The sequence below is a fragment of the Sus scrofa genome, chromosome 6 (genome assembly GCF_054392235.1).
Source record: "Sus scrofa isolate SSC_HxYL_T2T_F1_AM1 chromosome 6, Sscrofa_HxYL_maternal_Yorkshire_Landrace_v2.0, whole genome shotgun sequence".
Classification (NCBI taxonomy): domain Eukaryota; kingdom Metazoa; phylum Chordata; class Mammalia; order Artiodactyla; family Suidae; genus Sus; species Sus scrofa.
This window is the reverse complement of record NC_139388.1, coordinates 163,982,837-163,997,870: the sequence shown is the minus strand read 5'-3', so window position 1 is coordinate 163,997,870 and position 15,034 is coordinate 163,982,837. Positions and strand designations below refer to the sequence as shown.

The 15,034-nt window shown below is 47.2% G+C and overlaps 1 protein-coding gene across 5 annotated transcripts in view; it reads left to right on the top strand.

Annotated features, from left to right (window-relative positions):
- The window catches only part of SHISAL2A (shisa like 2A), a 25,992-nt gene extending 10,958 nt beyond the window's left edge, over positions 1 to 15,034 (top strand). For 3 of the 5 annotated variants that reach the window (XR_014808325.1, XR_014808323.1, XM_021096632.2), the window contains one exon: positions 9,448 to 9,716. Coding sequence is in view for 1 of the 5 variants with exons in the window: in XM_021096632.2 (XP_020952291.1) it covers positions 9,448 to 9,602 (155 nt within the window). In the remaining 4 variants the exon portion in view is untranslated. Of the gene's footprint in view, positions 1 to 7,881; positions 9,717 to 12,116 lie in introns of those variants that run through there. The other 2 variants (XR_014808324.1, XR_014808322.1) reach the window with 2 other exon arrangements.

The following is a 15,034-nucleotide window of genomic DNA, read 5'->3' as shown; positions in this document are numbered from 1 at the left end:
CACTGAGCAAGTGCAGGGACTGAACCCGCAACCTCATGGTTCCTAGTCGGATTCGTTAACCACTGCGCCACGACGGGAACTCCTCAAATACGTGTGTTCTTCAAAGTCCTACTCCTTCTGCTTTGCCAGGCGGGTGTGGGGGTCTCTCCCCACCAGTCCCTGGCAGCCTTTCTAACTCAAGGGGATGCACTTCATCTGCCGGCCGTGTGAATGAAAACACCACCCTCCTTCACTGCTCAGCCACCAGCTAGATTATTCAGTCACCAGAGCCTGACATGGCTTGTGTTCTTGCTTTTTGCTTTTTAAGATAGAAAATGCAGTTTCCTGGTTTTTTTTTTTTTTTTTTTACTAAATGACAGCTTTCGGCTCTCTGCCTCTTGCTCAAACTCAGCTCTTCGTTCCGCCCTTTCTTCTTCATTAAGGGCTGTCCTCTCCTTCCTCTGAACCCACAGCATCAACCCAGGAGCCTCTTGTCTCCCCTGCATCTGAGACATTCACAGAGCTTTCCCCTTGCCACAGGCTTTCATCTGTTTCTGTCTCCCTTTGCAGTAGGACATGTAAAGAGGTCATTAGCCCCATTTTATAGGAGAGAAAATCAAGGCTCAGCCAAGGGGAGTGACTTGGCTAAGTCCACACAGCTAGTGATCATGCTGCTGACGCTAAAGCCTATAATCACTGCACTGTACCTGGGGTCCTTTTCTCTGAGTCTGGGGGAAAGAGTGAGAATTCTGCAAGAGCAGAATGGAATTAGCACTGAGTTTCTGAAAATAGGCTCCTTCTACTGCCCAGGTGCTCTGTACTGTCTCATTACCACCCTTCCCTCAATCCCCCAAACTTGGGATGCGACAAAGACCATAACTTTCTTATTCTTGTACTTTGTGAGGAACTGGCTTAAACAGAAGACTGACCAAGTTGCTACTTCTGTGCTAGATGCTTTGCCAAGAACTTGACATTATCCCATTTAACTTTCCAGACCCCGCCTCTTCCAGGTGGTCATTATCAACTCTATTTTGCAGATGAGGTGAGTGAGTTAAGTGTGGAGTTGATATTCCAACTTAGGTACATTTTATAAGAGGCTAAAAAGTGAGGGAGAAAAAATAAAGACAAGAGTTCAGTTCTCATCCTCCTCTGAAAAGTATTGGTGGTGATATCATTAATCGGCCATTCTCACTGACTCACAAGCTCCTAGGAATCAAGTCTGATGTTCTCACTGTATCAGTGGGGAGCTTAGCCCCAGAAAGGGAGGTTTCTTGTGCCCAAGATCACCCAGCCAACTAGCCAAGCCTTCGCCTTCTGAGCCAAGTCAATCCACCTCAATTTACTCTGTAAAACGTGTACCCACTAAGACAGCTGTAAAAACTAGAGGTGATGCTTATATAGGAGCTAATTAGCCTCTGATACATGGTAGGCTTTTAACAATGAGGACTCCTCATTTTCATTATTATTAGGCACTCAAAAAATTTTTTTTCTCCTTCTTTTTAGGGCTGTACCTGTGGCATATAGAAGTTCCTGGGCTAGGGGTTAAATCGGAGCTGCAGGTGCTAGCCTATACCACAGCCACAGCCACACAGGATCTGAGCCAAGTCTGCTATCTACACCACAGTTTGTGGCAACACCAAATCCTTAACACACTGAGGGAGGCCAGGGATCGAACTTGAATCCTCATGAATACTAGTCGGGTTCTTAACCTGCTGAGCCGTGACGGGAACTCCTTAGGCACTTAGATTTTTATATGTTAGTCTCCTCAAATAGTCTGTTAATATCTCAAAGATAGGAGCCATGTCTTTTTTTTTTCCTTTTGTTGTTGTTGTTGTTGCTATTTCTTGGGCCGCTCCCGCGGCATATGGAGGTTCCCAGGCTAGGGGTTGAATCGGAGCTGTAGCCACTGGCCTACGCCAGAGCCACAGCAACGCGGGATCCGAGCCGCGTCTGCAACCTACACCACAGCTCACGGCAACGCCGGATCATTAACCCGCTGAGCAAGCGCAGGGACCGAACCCGCAACCTCATGGTTCCTAGTCGGATTCGTTAACCACTGCGCCATGACGGGAACTCCAGGAGCCATGTCTTAAATGCCTTTATACCTCCAGAACCTAGCAAAGTTTCTAACCTATACTAAGGGTATGCTTGCTCTACGGAAAGAGCCCAAACTTTGGAATCAAGCAGAATGAAAAGTATATCCTGGATCCAATACTTAATAGCTGTGTCAGTGTTACCTTTCTCTGTCTGAGCTTCAACTATTTATCTACAACATGGGATAACAACACCCACCTCAGAGAGTTGTTAGAAGAATCAGGTAAGATTGTTGTGCCAACATGTTTTAGCCAAACATGAATCTTCTTTTTGTGTGTGTGTGTCTTTTTGCCTTTTCTAGGGCTGCTCCCGCGGCATATGGAGGTTCCCAGGCTAGGGGTTGAATCGGAGTTGTAGCCACCGGCCTACACCAGAGCCACAGCAACGCGGGGATCCGAGCCGCATCTGCGACCCACAACACAGCTCACAGCAATGCCAGATCCTTAACCCACTAAGCAAGGCCAGGGATCGAACCCACAATCTCATGGTTCCTAGTCGGATTCATTAACCACTGAGCCATGATGGGAACTCCGAACATGAATCTTCGTATTGTAACTTGAAAATTGAAATTTTTTTCTCTTTATGGTCACATCTGCAGCATAATGGAAGTTCCTGGGCTAGGGGTCAAATTGGAGCTGCAGCTGCCAGCCTATGCCATAGCCACAGCAACACTGGATCCGAGCTGCATCTGTGAACTACACTGCAACTTGTGACAACGCCAGATCCTTAACCCACTAAGGAAGGCCAGCGATCGAATCTGCATCCTCACAGAGACAACCTCAGGTCCTTAACCCACTGAGCCACAAGGGAAACTCAGAAAATTGAACCCTTTTTTTTTTTGTCTTTTTTTTTTTTTTTGCCTTTTCTGGAGCCACTCCTTCGGTATATGGAGGTTCCCAGGCTAGGGGTCGAATGAGAACTGTAGCCACTGGCCTATGCCAGAGCCACAGAAACACAGGATCAGAGCCACAGCAATGCCGGACCCTTAACCCACTGAGCAAGGCCAGGAATCGAACCCACAACCTCATCGTTCCTAGTCAGATTTGTTAACCACTGAGCCACAACAGGAACGCCTGAACTTTTTATATTTACCGCTTGGACATCCTCCTCTTCAAGTGCCTCTTGGCTATAGCACTTTTATAAGATGGAGCCCCCTCCTCCAGGCTTCAGGCACCACTGAGGGACTTTTTTTTTTTTGTCAGGCTTGCAACATGTGGAAGTTTCAGGCCAGGGATCTAACCTATACCACAGCAGCAACCCAAGCCACTGCAGTGACAATGCTGGTCCTTAACCTTAACCTTAACCTTAACTTTCATTATGTATTAGTCAGAGGAAGAGGCAGAAATATGTGTAAGCAGGAGTTGGACCACTGCCTATTCTGCTGGTTTCCCTGGAAGGCTAGGGTGGTGGAAGTGAAAGCCCTGGGATACACATGTGAGGGGATCCCTGGAGTCTGGGAAAGAGAGTTGTAAAAAAAGACATGGGTCCACAAGCTCAGTAGGAACCAGCATTGTGATGTGTCTGCCCCGAAAAAGGGGGCAGGGGAGTGAGTGGAATCTCAGGTTGCGTTAACAGAATTATAGAGTCTGGAAATGAGAGTGATGGTCCTTCTTTACTTTCAACTGAATAGAACACACCAGCCATCACATCTCAGAGGGACCATTTCAGCATCCACTCCACAGGTTCCCAATTCTGGATTCCAAAGATATCATCAAGGGCCCCCAAATACAGCAATGAAGATTCCTGAGCAATTCCCAGTATTTCAAAGGTTTTACCAGGACCAAGTTTCTTTGCTTTGAGCTAGAATTATCTTTGTCCAAGAGGGGTAATTAGCACAAGCTCTTTCCAGCTAATCAGAACTCTGATGAATAGAACATGGGGGGGGGGTGTTAGTACCTAATAAATGCAGTCTATTATACAAACAGAATCCTTTATAATTTATCTATCAAGGAAAAGGAAATAGACAAATGAGACCAGTCCTACTTTCTACCCCTTTTTATGGAATAGTGACTGAGATCTAGAGAGGTGAAAGGGTTAGCAAAAGGTAGCACAATGATTTAATATCAGAATGAGGATCTGAGTCAAGGTTTCACAGCTCCTAGAAGCCAAAGGATTAGCCCTGAGCCCTGCCTATTGTTGTTCCTCCCCACAATTCAAGGGGAACTTAGACCAGTCAGAAGGTGATGAGAGGAAGGTAACCAGCTAGGTCTGAAAACTAGATTATGTGAATATCAGCTGAAGAGTGTGGGGATATTTGGTCTTGAGCAAAGGATTCTCAGGAATCACAGCTTAGGGCATCAGGTCTCTGCACGGCTGTCCTAGGGCACAAGGAAGAGACATTTTGTGAGAGAATAGTGTTCCCCCAGTGGGGGAAGCCACTGGAGGCAGATGTTGATTCCATAAAAACAGGTCTTTCTTAGAATAAGATCTGAAGTACTCTTAAAAGAGCACCCTCATCACTGTGGGTTACATTTGGTTCATCAACCTGTAACTCTTCATTTAAAAAAAGAGCACTGGAGTTCCCGTGTGGCTCAGCAGGTTAAGGATCCAGCACTGTCACTGCAGTGGCTTAGGTTGCTGCTGTGGTTCAGGCTGGACAGTGTGGTACTGGAGGAGAGACAGACACATAGATCAAGAGAGAGCAACAAGAGACCCACACCATACATATGTCCCACAGATTTTTGACAGAAGTATAAAAGCAATTCAATGGGGGAAGAATAGTCTTTTCTTTCTTGCTTTCTTTTTTTTTTTTTTAAAGAATAGTCTTTTCTTTTTATCTTTTTCTTTTCCATATGGCTGAGCCTGTGGCATATGGAAGTTCCCAGGCCAGGGACTGAATCCGAGCCACAGCTGCAACCTATGTCACAGCTGCAGCAACACAAGATCCTTTTACCACTGCACCGGGCTGGGGATCAAACCTGAACCTCCGCAGCGACCAAAGTCACTGCAGTCCGGATCTTAATCTACTGTGCCACAGGAACTCCAAGAATATTCTTTTTAATAAAGGGTGTTCCCTGGTGACCTAACAGTTAAGGACTTGGTGTTGTCACTGCTATGGCTTGGGTTCAATCCCTGGCTTGGAAACTGCCACATGCCACAATGTGACCAAAAAATAAAAATAAAAATAAAATTTTACCTAAACCTCACATTTTATATAAACATTAAATTGAGTTCCCTAGTGGCTTAGTGGGTTGAGGATCCGGCATTGTCACTGCTGTGGTACAGGTTTCATCCCTGGCCACTGAACTTTCATATGCCACAGGCACAGACCCAAAAAAAAGGAAGAAAATTCTGCAATATGCTACAACATGGATGAACCTTGAGGGCATTATGCTAAGTGAAATGAACTAGTTCTAGAAAGACAAATATTGCATAACTATAAGAGGTATCTAGAATTGTCAGAGTTCCCACTGTGCCACGGTGGGTTAAGGATCCAGCATTGTCTCTGCAGCAGCACAGATTTGATCCCCAGCCTGGCTCAGTGGGTTGAGGATCCAGCATTGCTGCAGATGTGGTGTAGGTCACAACTGTGGCTTGGATTTGACCCCTGGCCTGGGAACTTCCATATGATGCCGGTATGGCTGAAAAAGAAAATAAACAAGTAAATAAAAACTGTCACATCTGTAGAATGAGGGAGAAGAATGATTAATTGCCAGGGGCTGGGCAGTAGGAACAACTGGGAGTTACTAACCAAGGGCATAAAGTTTCAGTATGCAAGATTAATAAGCTCTTAGAAATCTGCTGTACAGCACTGCACATTGTACCTATGGTCAATAATATATCTGTACCCTTAAAAATTTGTTAAGAGGGAGCTCCCTTCATGGCTTAGCAGTTAGCGAGCCTGACTAGGAACTGTGAGGATGTAGGTTTGATCCCTGGCCTTGCTCAGAGGGTTAAGCCTCTGGCGTTGCCATGAGCTGTGGTATAGATCACCGGTGTGGCTCAGATCCCACATTGCTGTGGCTGTAGCATAGGCTGGCAGCAGTAGCTACGATTCGGTCCCTAGTCTGGGAACTTCCATGTGCGGTGGGTGTGGTCCTAAAAAGCAAAAAAAAAAAAATTGTTAAAGGGTAAATCTCATCTATACATGTGATAAACTTTCATAGTACTATACACCAAAAAAAAAAATCCATATTAAAAATGGGTAAAATTGAATAGGATTCCAAAATTTGGTCAATTGTACTCTATCACTGTCAGTCTCCTAGTTTTGAAATTACTCCATGGTTAGGTAAGATGTTATCACTGGGGAAAGCTAGGTGAAGGGTACAGTGGAAATCTCTGTACTTTTTTTGTAACATCTTCTGAGTCTTAAATTATTAAAAAATAGAAAGTTCAAAATAAAACAAAACAAAAAAGGAAATGCATTGGCTCTGTTGGTTCGAAGTCCAAAAGTAGGGTGAGCTTTAGGAATGGTTTCAGTAAAGTTCACAACGTCCTCAGGCTTGTGGCTCCACTGTCTGAAATCCTCTCAGCTCTGCCCTCTATCTTGTGTTGCCTTTCTCCTCTGGCTGATTTTTCCCGTGGTAGTAGGTTGGCTGCCAGCAGGTCCTGGGACTGTGTGTTTTTCATTCCCATCTAGCTAGAAGGAGAAAGAGGGAGCTCTTTCTCCAACCAAGGGGGGGAAAAAAGCCTGAGCTCTACTCTGATTGGACCTCCTTATGTCATGTGCCCAACCTAAACCATCACTGTACCCAGGAAAATGCTAAGTATTGACTGCCCATTCCTGTAGCAAAGGAACAAGACTACTTGATGGGCTCAGATCAGTCAGGACCCATTCCTGGAGCTGAGATGGGACCAATTTTACCCAAACATAATTGCTATTACTGGGTGGGACAAAGTGGATGGATATTGTTTAGCCAATTCCAATGTCCAGTACAACTTGATTCTTGAAATTCACTCTTCCCTTGGTTTCAGAAGCACCATTCTTCCTGGGTAGCTTCCATCAATGAGTTTTAAAGCCTAGGAATTTTCTAGACAAGAAGGTATAAAATTTATTCCAGGAGTTCCCGCCATGGCACAAAGGGATCTGTAGTATCTCTGTAGTGCCAGGATGTAGGTTCAATCCCCGGCCAGCACATGGGTTAAAGGATCTGGTGCTGATGCAGCTGCGGCTTAGTTTGCAATTGCAACTCAGATCTAATCCCTGGCCTGGGAATTCCACATGCCTCGGGGTGGCCAAAAAATAAAAAATAAAACGATAGGTAAAATGTCATTCTCTGCAGAACCAATCAGTAACAGCAGAGACCCAAAAACGTGAAGGAACGGACGCATTCAGGGAACAATGAAATGTTGGTGCAATAAAACAGAGTTCTTGAGGGAAGAGCAGTAGTTAGCAGTTTCAGAATTAAAGAGAGGCAATGGGGCTAGTTCTTGAAGAACCTTGAATATCACCTCAAGGATCAGGAATGGGAAGGCAGAAAGAGCAGTACAGGGACTCATTTGACCTGAGAAAGATTTCTGGCTATAGCTTGGAAGATGGACTGGAGGGGCCCCAACTGTTTTGTCTGGACAGAAGGAAATGAAAGCCTGACCCAGTGGGGTGGCCCTGAGGATGGAGAGAATGCATGGATATGCAGATGGTGATTTGGTGGAATCAACAGGACCTGGTGAGGAGTTCCTGTCATGGCACAGTGGTTAATGAACCCGACTAGCATCCATGAGGACGGAGGTTCAATCCCTGGCGTCGCTCAGTGGGTTAAGGATCCGGCATTGCTGTGAGCTGTGGTGTAGGTTGCAGACACGGCTTGGATCTAGCATTGCTGTGGCTGTGGTGTAGGCCGGCAGCTGCAGCTCTGATTGGACCCCTAGCCTGGGAATCTCCATGTGCCGCAGGAGCAGCCCTTAAAAACAAAACAAACAAACAAACAAACAAAAAAAACAGGATCTGGTGAATTGCTTGATTTTGGAGAGATGGGGGAAGGAGACGTGAGAGTTGACTTACATTTTTGGCTTGAACACTTGATAGACACACTTTTTTTTGTTTTTGTTTTTTGGTTTCATGTTCCTCTTGATGTGACCTCCTCTTTGTCTTCTGGAGTAGGATGACAGACACACTTTTTATCCAAAAAGGCAGGAATTGTGTCCAACGCTCCTGAAAAGCCAAGGGAGACAATGATTTATAAGTAACCATGGGATTTAGTGTCCAAAAGTTTCAAGTTCTCTTGGGGGCAGAAACCGAGTAAATTGCAGCAGAATAAGAAGAATGAATGGGAAGAGGGAAATAATAAGGACAAGGGAGCTTCCTATCATGCTCAGATATAAAAGGAGGAGCGGATAAACCATTATGTGAAGAGAGTCATGGAATCTATTCTTCATGTCCATTGTTTTTATTATTTTTTATTTTATTGAAGCATAGTTGATTTGCAATATCATATTAGTCTCAGATGTACAGCACAGTGATTCAATTATACATATATACATATGTGGGTCCTTGCTGGTTATCTATTTTATATGTAGTCATGTGTATGTGTTAATCCCAGCCTCCTAACTGTCCCTCCCACTCTTCCCCTTTAGGAACCATTAAGCTTGTTTTCTATGTCTGTGGATCTATTTCTGTTTTTTAAACAAGTTCATTTGCATGGAATCTATTCTTTTTTTTTGTCTTTTGTCTTTTTGAGGGCCGCACCCGTGGCATATGGAGGCTCCCAGGCTAGGGGTCTAATAGGAGCTACAGCTGCCAGCCTGCACCACAGCCGCAGCAACATCGGATCCGAGCCATGTCTGCCACCTACACCACAGCTCACGGCAACGCCAGATCCTTAACCCACTGAGCAAGGCCAGGGATTGAACCCATGACCTCATGGTTCCTAGCTGGATTCATTTCCACTATGCCACGATGGGAACTCCTGGAATCTATTCTTAAAGAAGAGAATAATATGATTTTAAGATTTCCAGCACTTTCCTACGGGCTAGCTGTGTGGTAAGCCTGTATCTTCATCTATAAAGTAGGGGGGGGTGGTTGGCCACATCTGGAAGCTCCCGGGCTGGGACCTGAGCTGCTGCAGTGACAATGCTGGATCCTTAACCTGCTGCACCACAAGGGAACTCCTATAAAATGAGTTTTTAACAGTATCTACTGTATAGGTTTCTGAGGAAGGTGAAGTCTTCATATCACCTAACAACTGTTTATCTCCCCAAGCTCATGAGAACACTGAGTTCATGAGTTCAAGTTCATGAGAAAGACTGACCGCTCCTAGTTCACAATGGGGAGCGGATATTTGTTCACGAATATTTGTTAAATGAATGATGCATTTAAGACTCTGAGCACAACCCTGCCCAAGGCAAGTGCTCAGGGAAGTCAGCCAAGGTGTGTGATCCTGATGGAAGAAAGGGCTGCGGGAGGAAGCCCCACACCCTTGGCTTTTCATTTTCCAGCCCCCGATGAAGTACCCCCTGACTGTCAAGGTGGGAACACTGGCGATTCAGTGGAGGTGCCAGGAGTGAGCCTTCTCGGGCAGGGTCACCCCTTCTTGAACCCATGGCTGGACTGCAATGAGAAGCAGGCTATGGACTCCAAATGCCTCCTCTAGCACCGCTTCATGGCTACAGTGACTGCCAGTGACATTCCGGGCAGCCCTGAGGAGCCCCCTGTCTCCAAACTAGATGTATCCCCATAAACATCCAATAAATGTCTCTACATCATCCTTTTCTGGACACTCCTTTTGGCAAAAACACAGGGGTGGGAATAATTAAGGGAACTTTGGAGCCCAGCAGCATAAATGAGGGCTTTTCCTAGCAAACCCACTCGGATCCCATTGCAGACCCAGCTACAGTGCTCTGCCTGGCTCACTGAGGGCCAAAGGGAGTTGGGACATGGGCCCCAGTAAAATGGTCCTAAGAGCTCCATGCGGTCAAGGGAGAAGCCTGGGGCCTCTAGAGACTCAGAGGAGCTCCTTGCCCAAACTGCAGAGTCAGAGGATTCTGACTTGGTTCCTGCCACGGAGCAGATGTACTTAGGAAACCTGGGGAAGATGACTAGGACCCAGGGCAGGCGACTCCTGCCTCTCCAGCAGCGCTGTGTCCCTCCTGGAGTGAGCCCCTTGCCAAGGAGCAGAATGAGAGGGAGTGTGGAGCACACACACGGGGCCCAGCTGTGTTTAATATCATTCAGTTTCTCAGGAGAATGAGTGATCAAGTGAGTGAGGGAATGAATGGTTAACAGACCGAACACAAGCTCCACAGTGTGGACTCCTGGTCCCGTGTGGCCTTGACAAAGTCCCTTAGTCTCCCTGAGCTTCAGTTCCCTTGGAAGGTTATGGTGAATGTTCAATGAGATGATGGATATAGACTTTCTTCCTAAACATGAAAATACTACAAAGACTTTTATTTTGTCTTTTTAGGGCCACACCTGCGAAATATGGAAGTTCCCGGACTAGGGGTCAAATCAGAGCTGCAGCTGCCAGTCTACACCACAGCCACAGCAACACACGGTCCGAGTCTTGTCTTCGACCTACAACACAGCTCACAGCAATGCTGGATCCTTAACCCACTGAGCGAGGCCAGGGATTGAACCCACAATCTAATGGTTACTAGTCGGGTTCATTTCCACTGCACCACAGCGGGAACTCCCTACAGAGACTTCTAAAAAATTACAGATGGGGGAGTTCCTGTTGTGGCTCAGTGGGTTAAGAACCCAATGTAGTGTACGTGAGGATGTGGGTTTGATCCCTAGTTAAGGATCCAGCATTGCTACAAGCTGCGGTGTAGGTCGCAGATGTGGCTTGGATCTGGTATGGGCTGTGGTATAGCTGTGGTTTGGGCATCCAATTTGGACCCCTAGCCTGGAAACTCCCCTATGCTACAGGTGGGGCCACAAAAAGAATTTTAAAAAAATGCAGATGAGTGTTTCTTAATATGACTTAGGGATTAAGAGATTCTGGAGCCAAATGCCTGATTCAAATCCTATTCCTGCCCTTACTTGCTAAGTAACATCTGTGTTTAATCATCTGTATGAGCAGGGGTAGTAGTAATACCTACCTCTGAAAGTTTAGGGGAGGATTACTTAGAACAGTGCAGCAAATGGAAAGCACTGTTTTAGCTAAGTTTTTTTTTTTCTTTTTAGGACCGCACCTGTGGCATATGAAAGTTCCCTGGCTAGGGGTTGAATAGGAGCTACAGCTGCCAACCTACACCACAGCCACAATGGGAACTTCCCATTTTAGCTACTATGTTTTTTAAATATTATTAATCCGATAGCAGAGGAATCTTAGGGCAGGATGCTGGCACCCTCTCTCCCAGCTGCTCTCCTTAACTTTGGCAATAGCTTTAGGCTTTGACTTGGGGGCGCAAGGCAAGGATGAGGAGACTCAGTAGCCACTGAAAGCAGTTCTTGACATTTATGGCAATGATATGACCCACTGCTGGATTTGGCAACAGTGAAATGGTCACTCTTAGATATTTGTGTATGGGGCCTGAACTAGCCAAGGCCACATGGTGGGGATGACAAGGCAGGGTGAATCACCCTCAGAAGAGCCCTAGGCTGCAAATCAAGAGACCTCAGTTCTGACCTTGCTATATTTGTAGTTGCGCGCGCGCGTGTGTGTGTGTGTGTGTGTGTGTGTGTGTGTGTGTGCTTTCAGCCCTCTCTACCCGGCACCTCTGTCCCCTTATTGTACATTCAGTGCTGCCTATCCTGTGCCAGGATCTGTGCAGATGACCAGAAACAAGAGGGAATTAGCCACAGCTCCTGTCCTCCAGGCACTCATATGGAGGATGAGGTGGACACACAAAAGGACAGTCAGCCCAAAGGTGGCCTTTCATGCAGCTTGAGGGAGGAATGAGTGATGTCTGAGCTGAATCATCAAAGATGAGTCAAAGTTTCCAGGGGAGAGAGAGGCAGAAGAAATTATGGCCAGAGTACAATCTGTACAAAAACAGAACCTAGCACAGCCCAGAAACTGCAAGTCATTTGTTGTAAAGAGAGCTTAGGGTGTGTGTGTGTGTGTGTCTGTGTGTGTGTGTGTCTGTGTGTGTGTGTGTGTCTGTGTGTGTGTGTGATGTGATAGGCAAGTTTTGTCACTGATGCTCTACGTGACCTTTCACAGGACACATCCGCGGTATCCCGATCAGTAAAATTCAGCTTTTCTCTGAACACTTTCTGTGCTGGCCTTCTGGCAGGTTACAGGGAAGAATTCTCTAAGGACCTTACCTGCAGGCTGCTCATGGTCTGTTACAGGGAGACGATCCATAAATTTCAAAAACTCAAGTGGTCAGTGGCCTAAGGCCATGGTTCTCAAACTTCAGTTTAGCACACGGATTGCGGGGCTCCCCTCTCTCTGCCCTCAGAGAGTCTGATGGGGCAGGTCTGGAGGAAGTCCCCAGAATGTGCATTTCTAACTAGTTCCAGGTGACGCTGAGCTGCTGGCCCGGGGACCACCATTTGAGCGTGACAGGCCAGGAAGAAGAAAGAGAATCCAGAGCTGGGCAAGTTAGGAGACCTCCCACTGAGCAGGGCCCCAGACTTGGTAGATTTTCCCCAACCAGAGCCTGTGGGGATATGGTGGAGAAAGGTGGACACAGACTCACGCGCTGCATTTGCGGATCAACACTTCCTGAGGCCCATAAAGCTCCTCCCATTCCCCTTGTTCGGCTTCCCTCCTTTGAATTCAGTCAGTCCTCAGAGCTGGCTCGCACTGGGGTTGGTTTGCCTCCATCCGGGTCAGAAACAAACTGCCAGCCCTGTGCAGTGGGAACCCCCTCCCCAGGGGTAGCCAAGGAGGAAGGAAGCAGGGCGGGCTGACGCACAGAAAGAAAGAGTCTGAGCTCACCGCTGCGCCCAAGCACACATCGACCAGCAATTATTTCTTGTAAATTGCTTTCCTGGTTATGTTCAGAACATGCGCACGTGCCAGCGAGGGCACTGGGTGGAGGTGGCTTGCTGGGGAGTGGACTCCCGATGGAGTAGAGCCCAAGTCTGAATCTTCAGCCAAGGATTAGGGAACCGGTGAATCTTAGAAATATTAGAACTTTCCACTCGCCTTTATAGGACTCCTGTCGGCTGGTTTTCCAGGCCTTCCTTAAACAAGCCTGTTTGTTTGTTCCTTCGACATCGCTTAACAATGATGCTCTGCCTGGATCTGGACTAAATGAGGTCCCAGCGCCCATCCTCAAGGATCTTGTGGATATGACGTCTACAGGAGAGCCCTAAGCCAGCCAAGAGCTTCAGGGAAGGCTGCTTGGAGGAGTGATGCCTGAATTAAGTCGTGAATAACCCACGGATGCAGAAAAGGGGGTTTGTGGTATCAGACGGGGAACCAACACACAAAGACCCAGAAATGAGACAGCATATGGTGACTGTGAAGACAAATCAGTAGTTTAGTTTGGGGGACTTTGGTCAAGGTGAGAGATGAAGCTGGAGAGGTATTCGGGCCAAATCCTGAAGCCTTTGTCACATCAAGGGGCTTGGGCTTTATCCTCCAGGCAAGAGAGAGCCATGGGAAAGGGTTTATTTATTTTATTTTTATTTTTATTTTTTGTCTTTTTGCTACTTCTTTGGGCCGCTCCCACGGCATATGGGAGGTTCCCAGGCTAGGGGTCGAATCAGAGCTGTAGCCACTGGCCAACACCAGAGCCACAGCAACGCGGGATCCGAGCTGCGTCTGCAACCTACACCACAGCTCTCGGCAACGCCGGATCGTCAACCCACTGAGCAAGGGCAGGGACCGAACCCGCAACCTCATGGTTCCTAGTCGGATTCGTTAACCACTGCGCCACAACGGGAACTCCGGGAAAGGGTTTAAAGGAACTCAGCACCTTGTGTGATAGCTTTTTCTTGTGTTCTTCATGACACTGAAGTGAAATGTGCCACACGGGAGCTCTGTGTTTGGGGCCTATTCAACACCCATCCCTCTGATTCCTGAAAAGTCAGAAGTGTGACAGATAGCAACGGCTCCTGTGCCCACAAGAAATGGCTCAAGCCCGGGACATCTCCTCTCAGGGGACACCACTGCACTGCCATTTAGGACACTGCCCTTCCTGGTCTATGTCCAGTCAGCTCAGTGGCCAGGGTACAGGCAGCCAAGGCCTGGGCCATAGGCCCAGGAGAACAACGTGCCTCGCTCTGTCCTAAGACCCGGGGGCTCTCCTGTGCGGAGCACTCACGAGGGTGTGAATGGCTCCCACACGCCTTCTACGTACCTCACGGGACCAAGGCCACCCAGAGCGCATGGTCCATTCAGGGAGTGTTGTTCTGTGGGCCCAGCACTGTGACAAGCCCTTAGGGACAGAAGATGTAGCCCTGCCTTTAGGGACTTAGGGATGAAAAGTCGGTTTGACCCTTGAAACCCCTAGACAGCAATTAGAGTTCAAAAGCCAATGACAAGCTGCTAAGAGTTGCAGAGATTCTAAAACAGGCAAAAAGAAGTAGGCTGCAAGCCTTTGAGGAAGTGGGGGTTGAATTTGACCTTGATGGGCCATGGCAATATCTGAGGGGTCTCAGTGAAGTAGAGAAAGGGCTCTATTAATGCCAACTTTATATGTAAAGAGAGTACCACTTGTGGCTCCAAGGGCTCCGGACAAGTAGACCATTCATCAGCCCCACCCCTGGCCACAGTCATTCAACAAACATACACTTAATGTTTTGTGTGTCAGGCCTTGCCCTAAGCTCCAGGAACAGAACACAGTGTCACCATGTGAGGAAGCCTGAGCCTGCCTGCTGGCAGATGAGACCATGTAGGACATGCGTGAACTCTCCACTGAGGCCCCCAGGCCAACCAGCTCCTAGACAAGCTACCAGATGACTGCAGCTACTGAGTGACCCCCGGTGAGATCAGCAGAAGAACCACCCACTACACCAATCGACAGACTCATGAGCAAGTAAATGGTTATGTTTCAAGCCAAATGTTTGGGGGTAGTTTGTCACACAGCAATAGATTACTGGTATAGTTCTTTTCACATAATGTCATTATAGTTGTGAATATACCTGTCTTCATTCGTTGGTGAACTCCTCCTTAGGGGAAAGAAA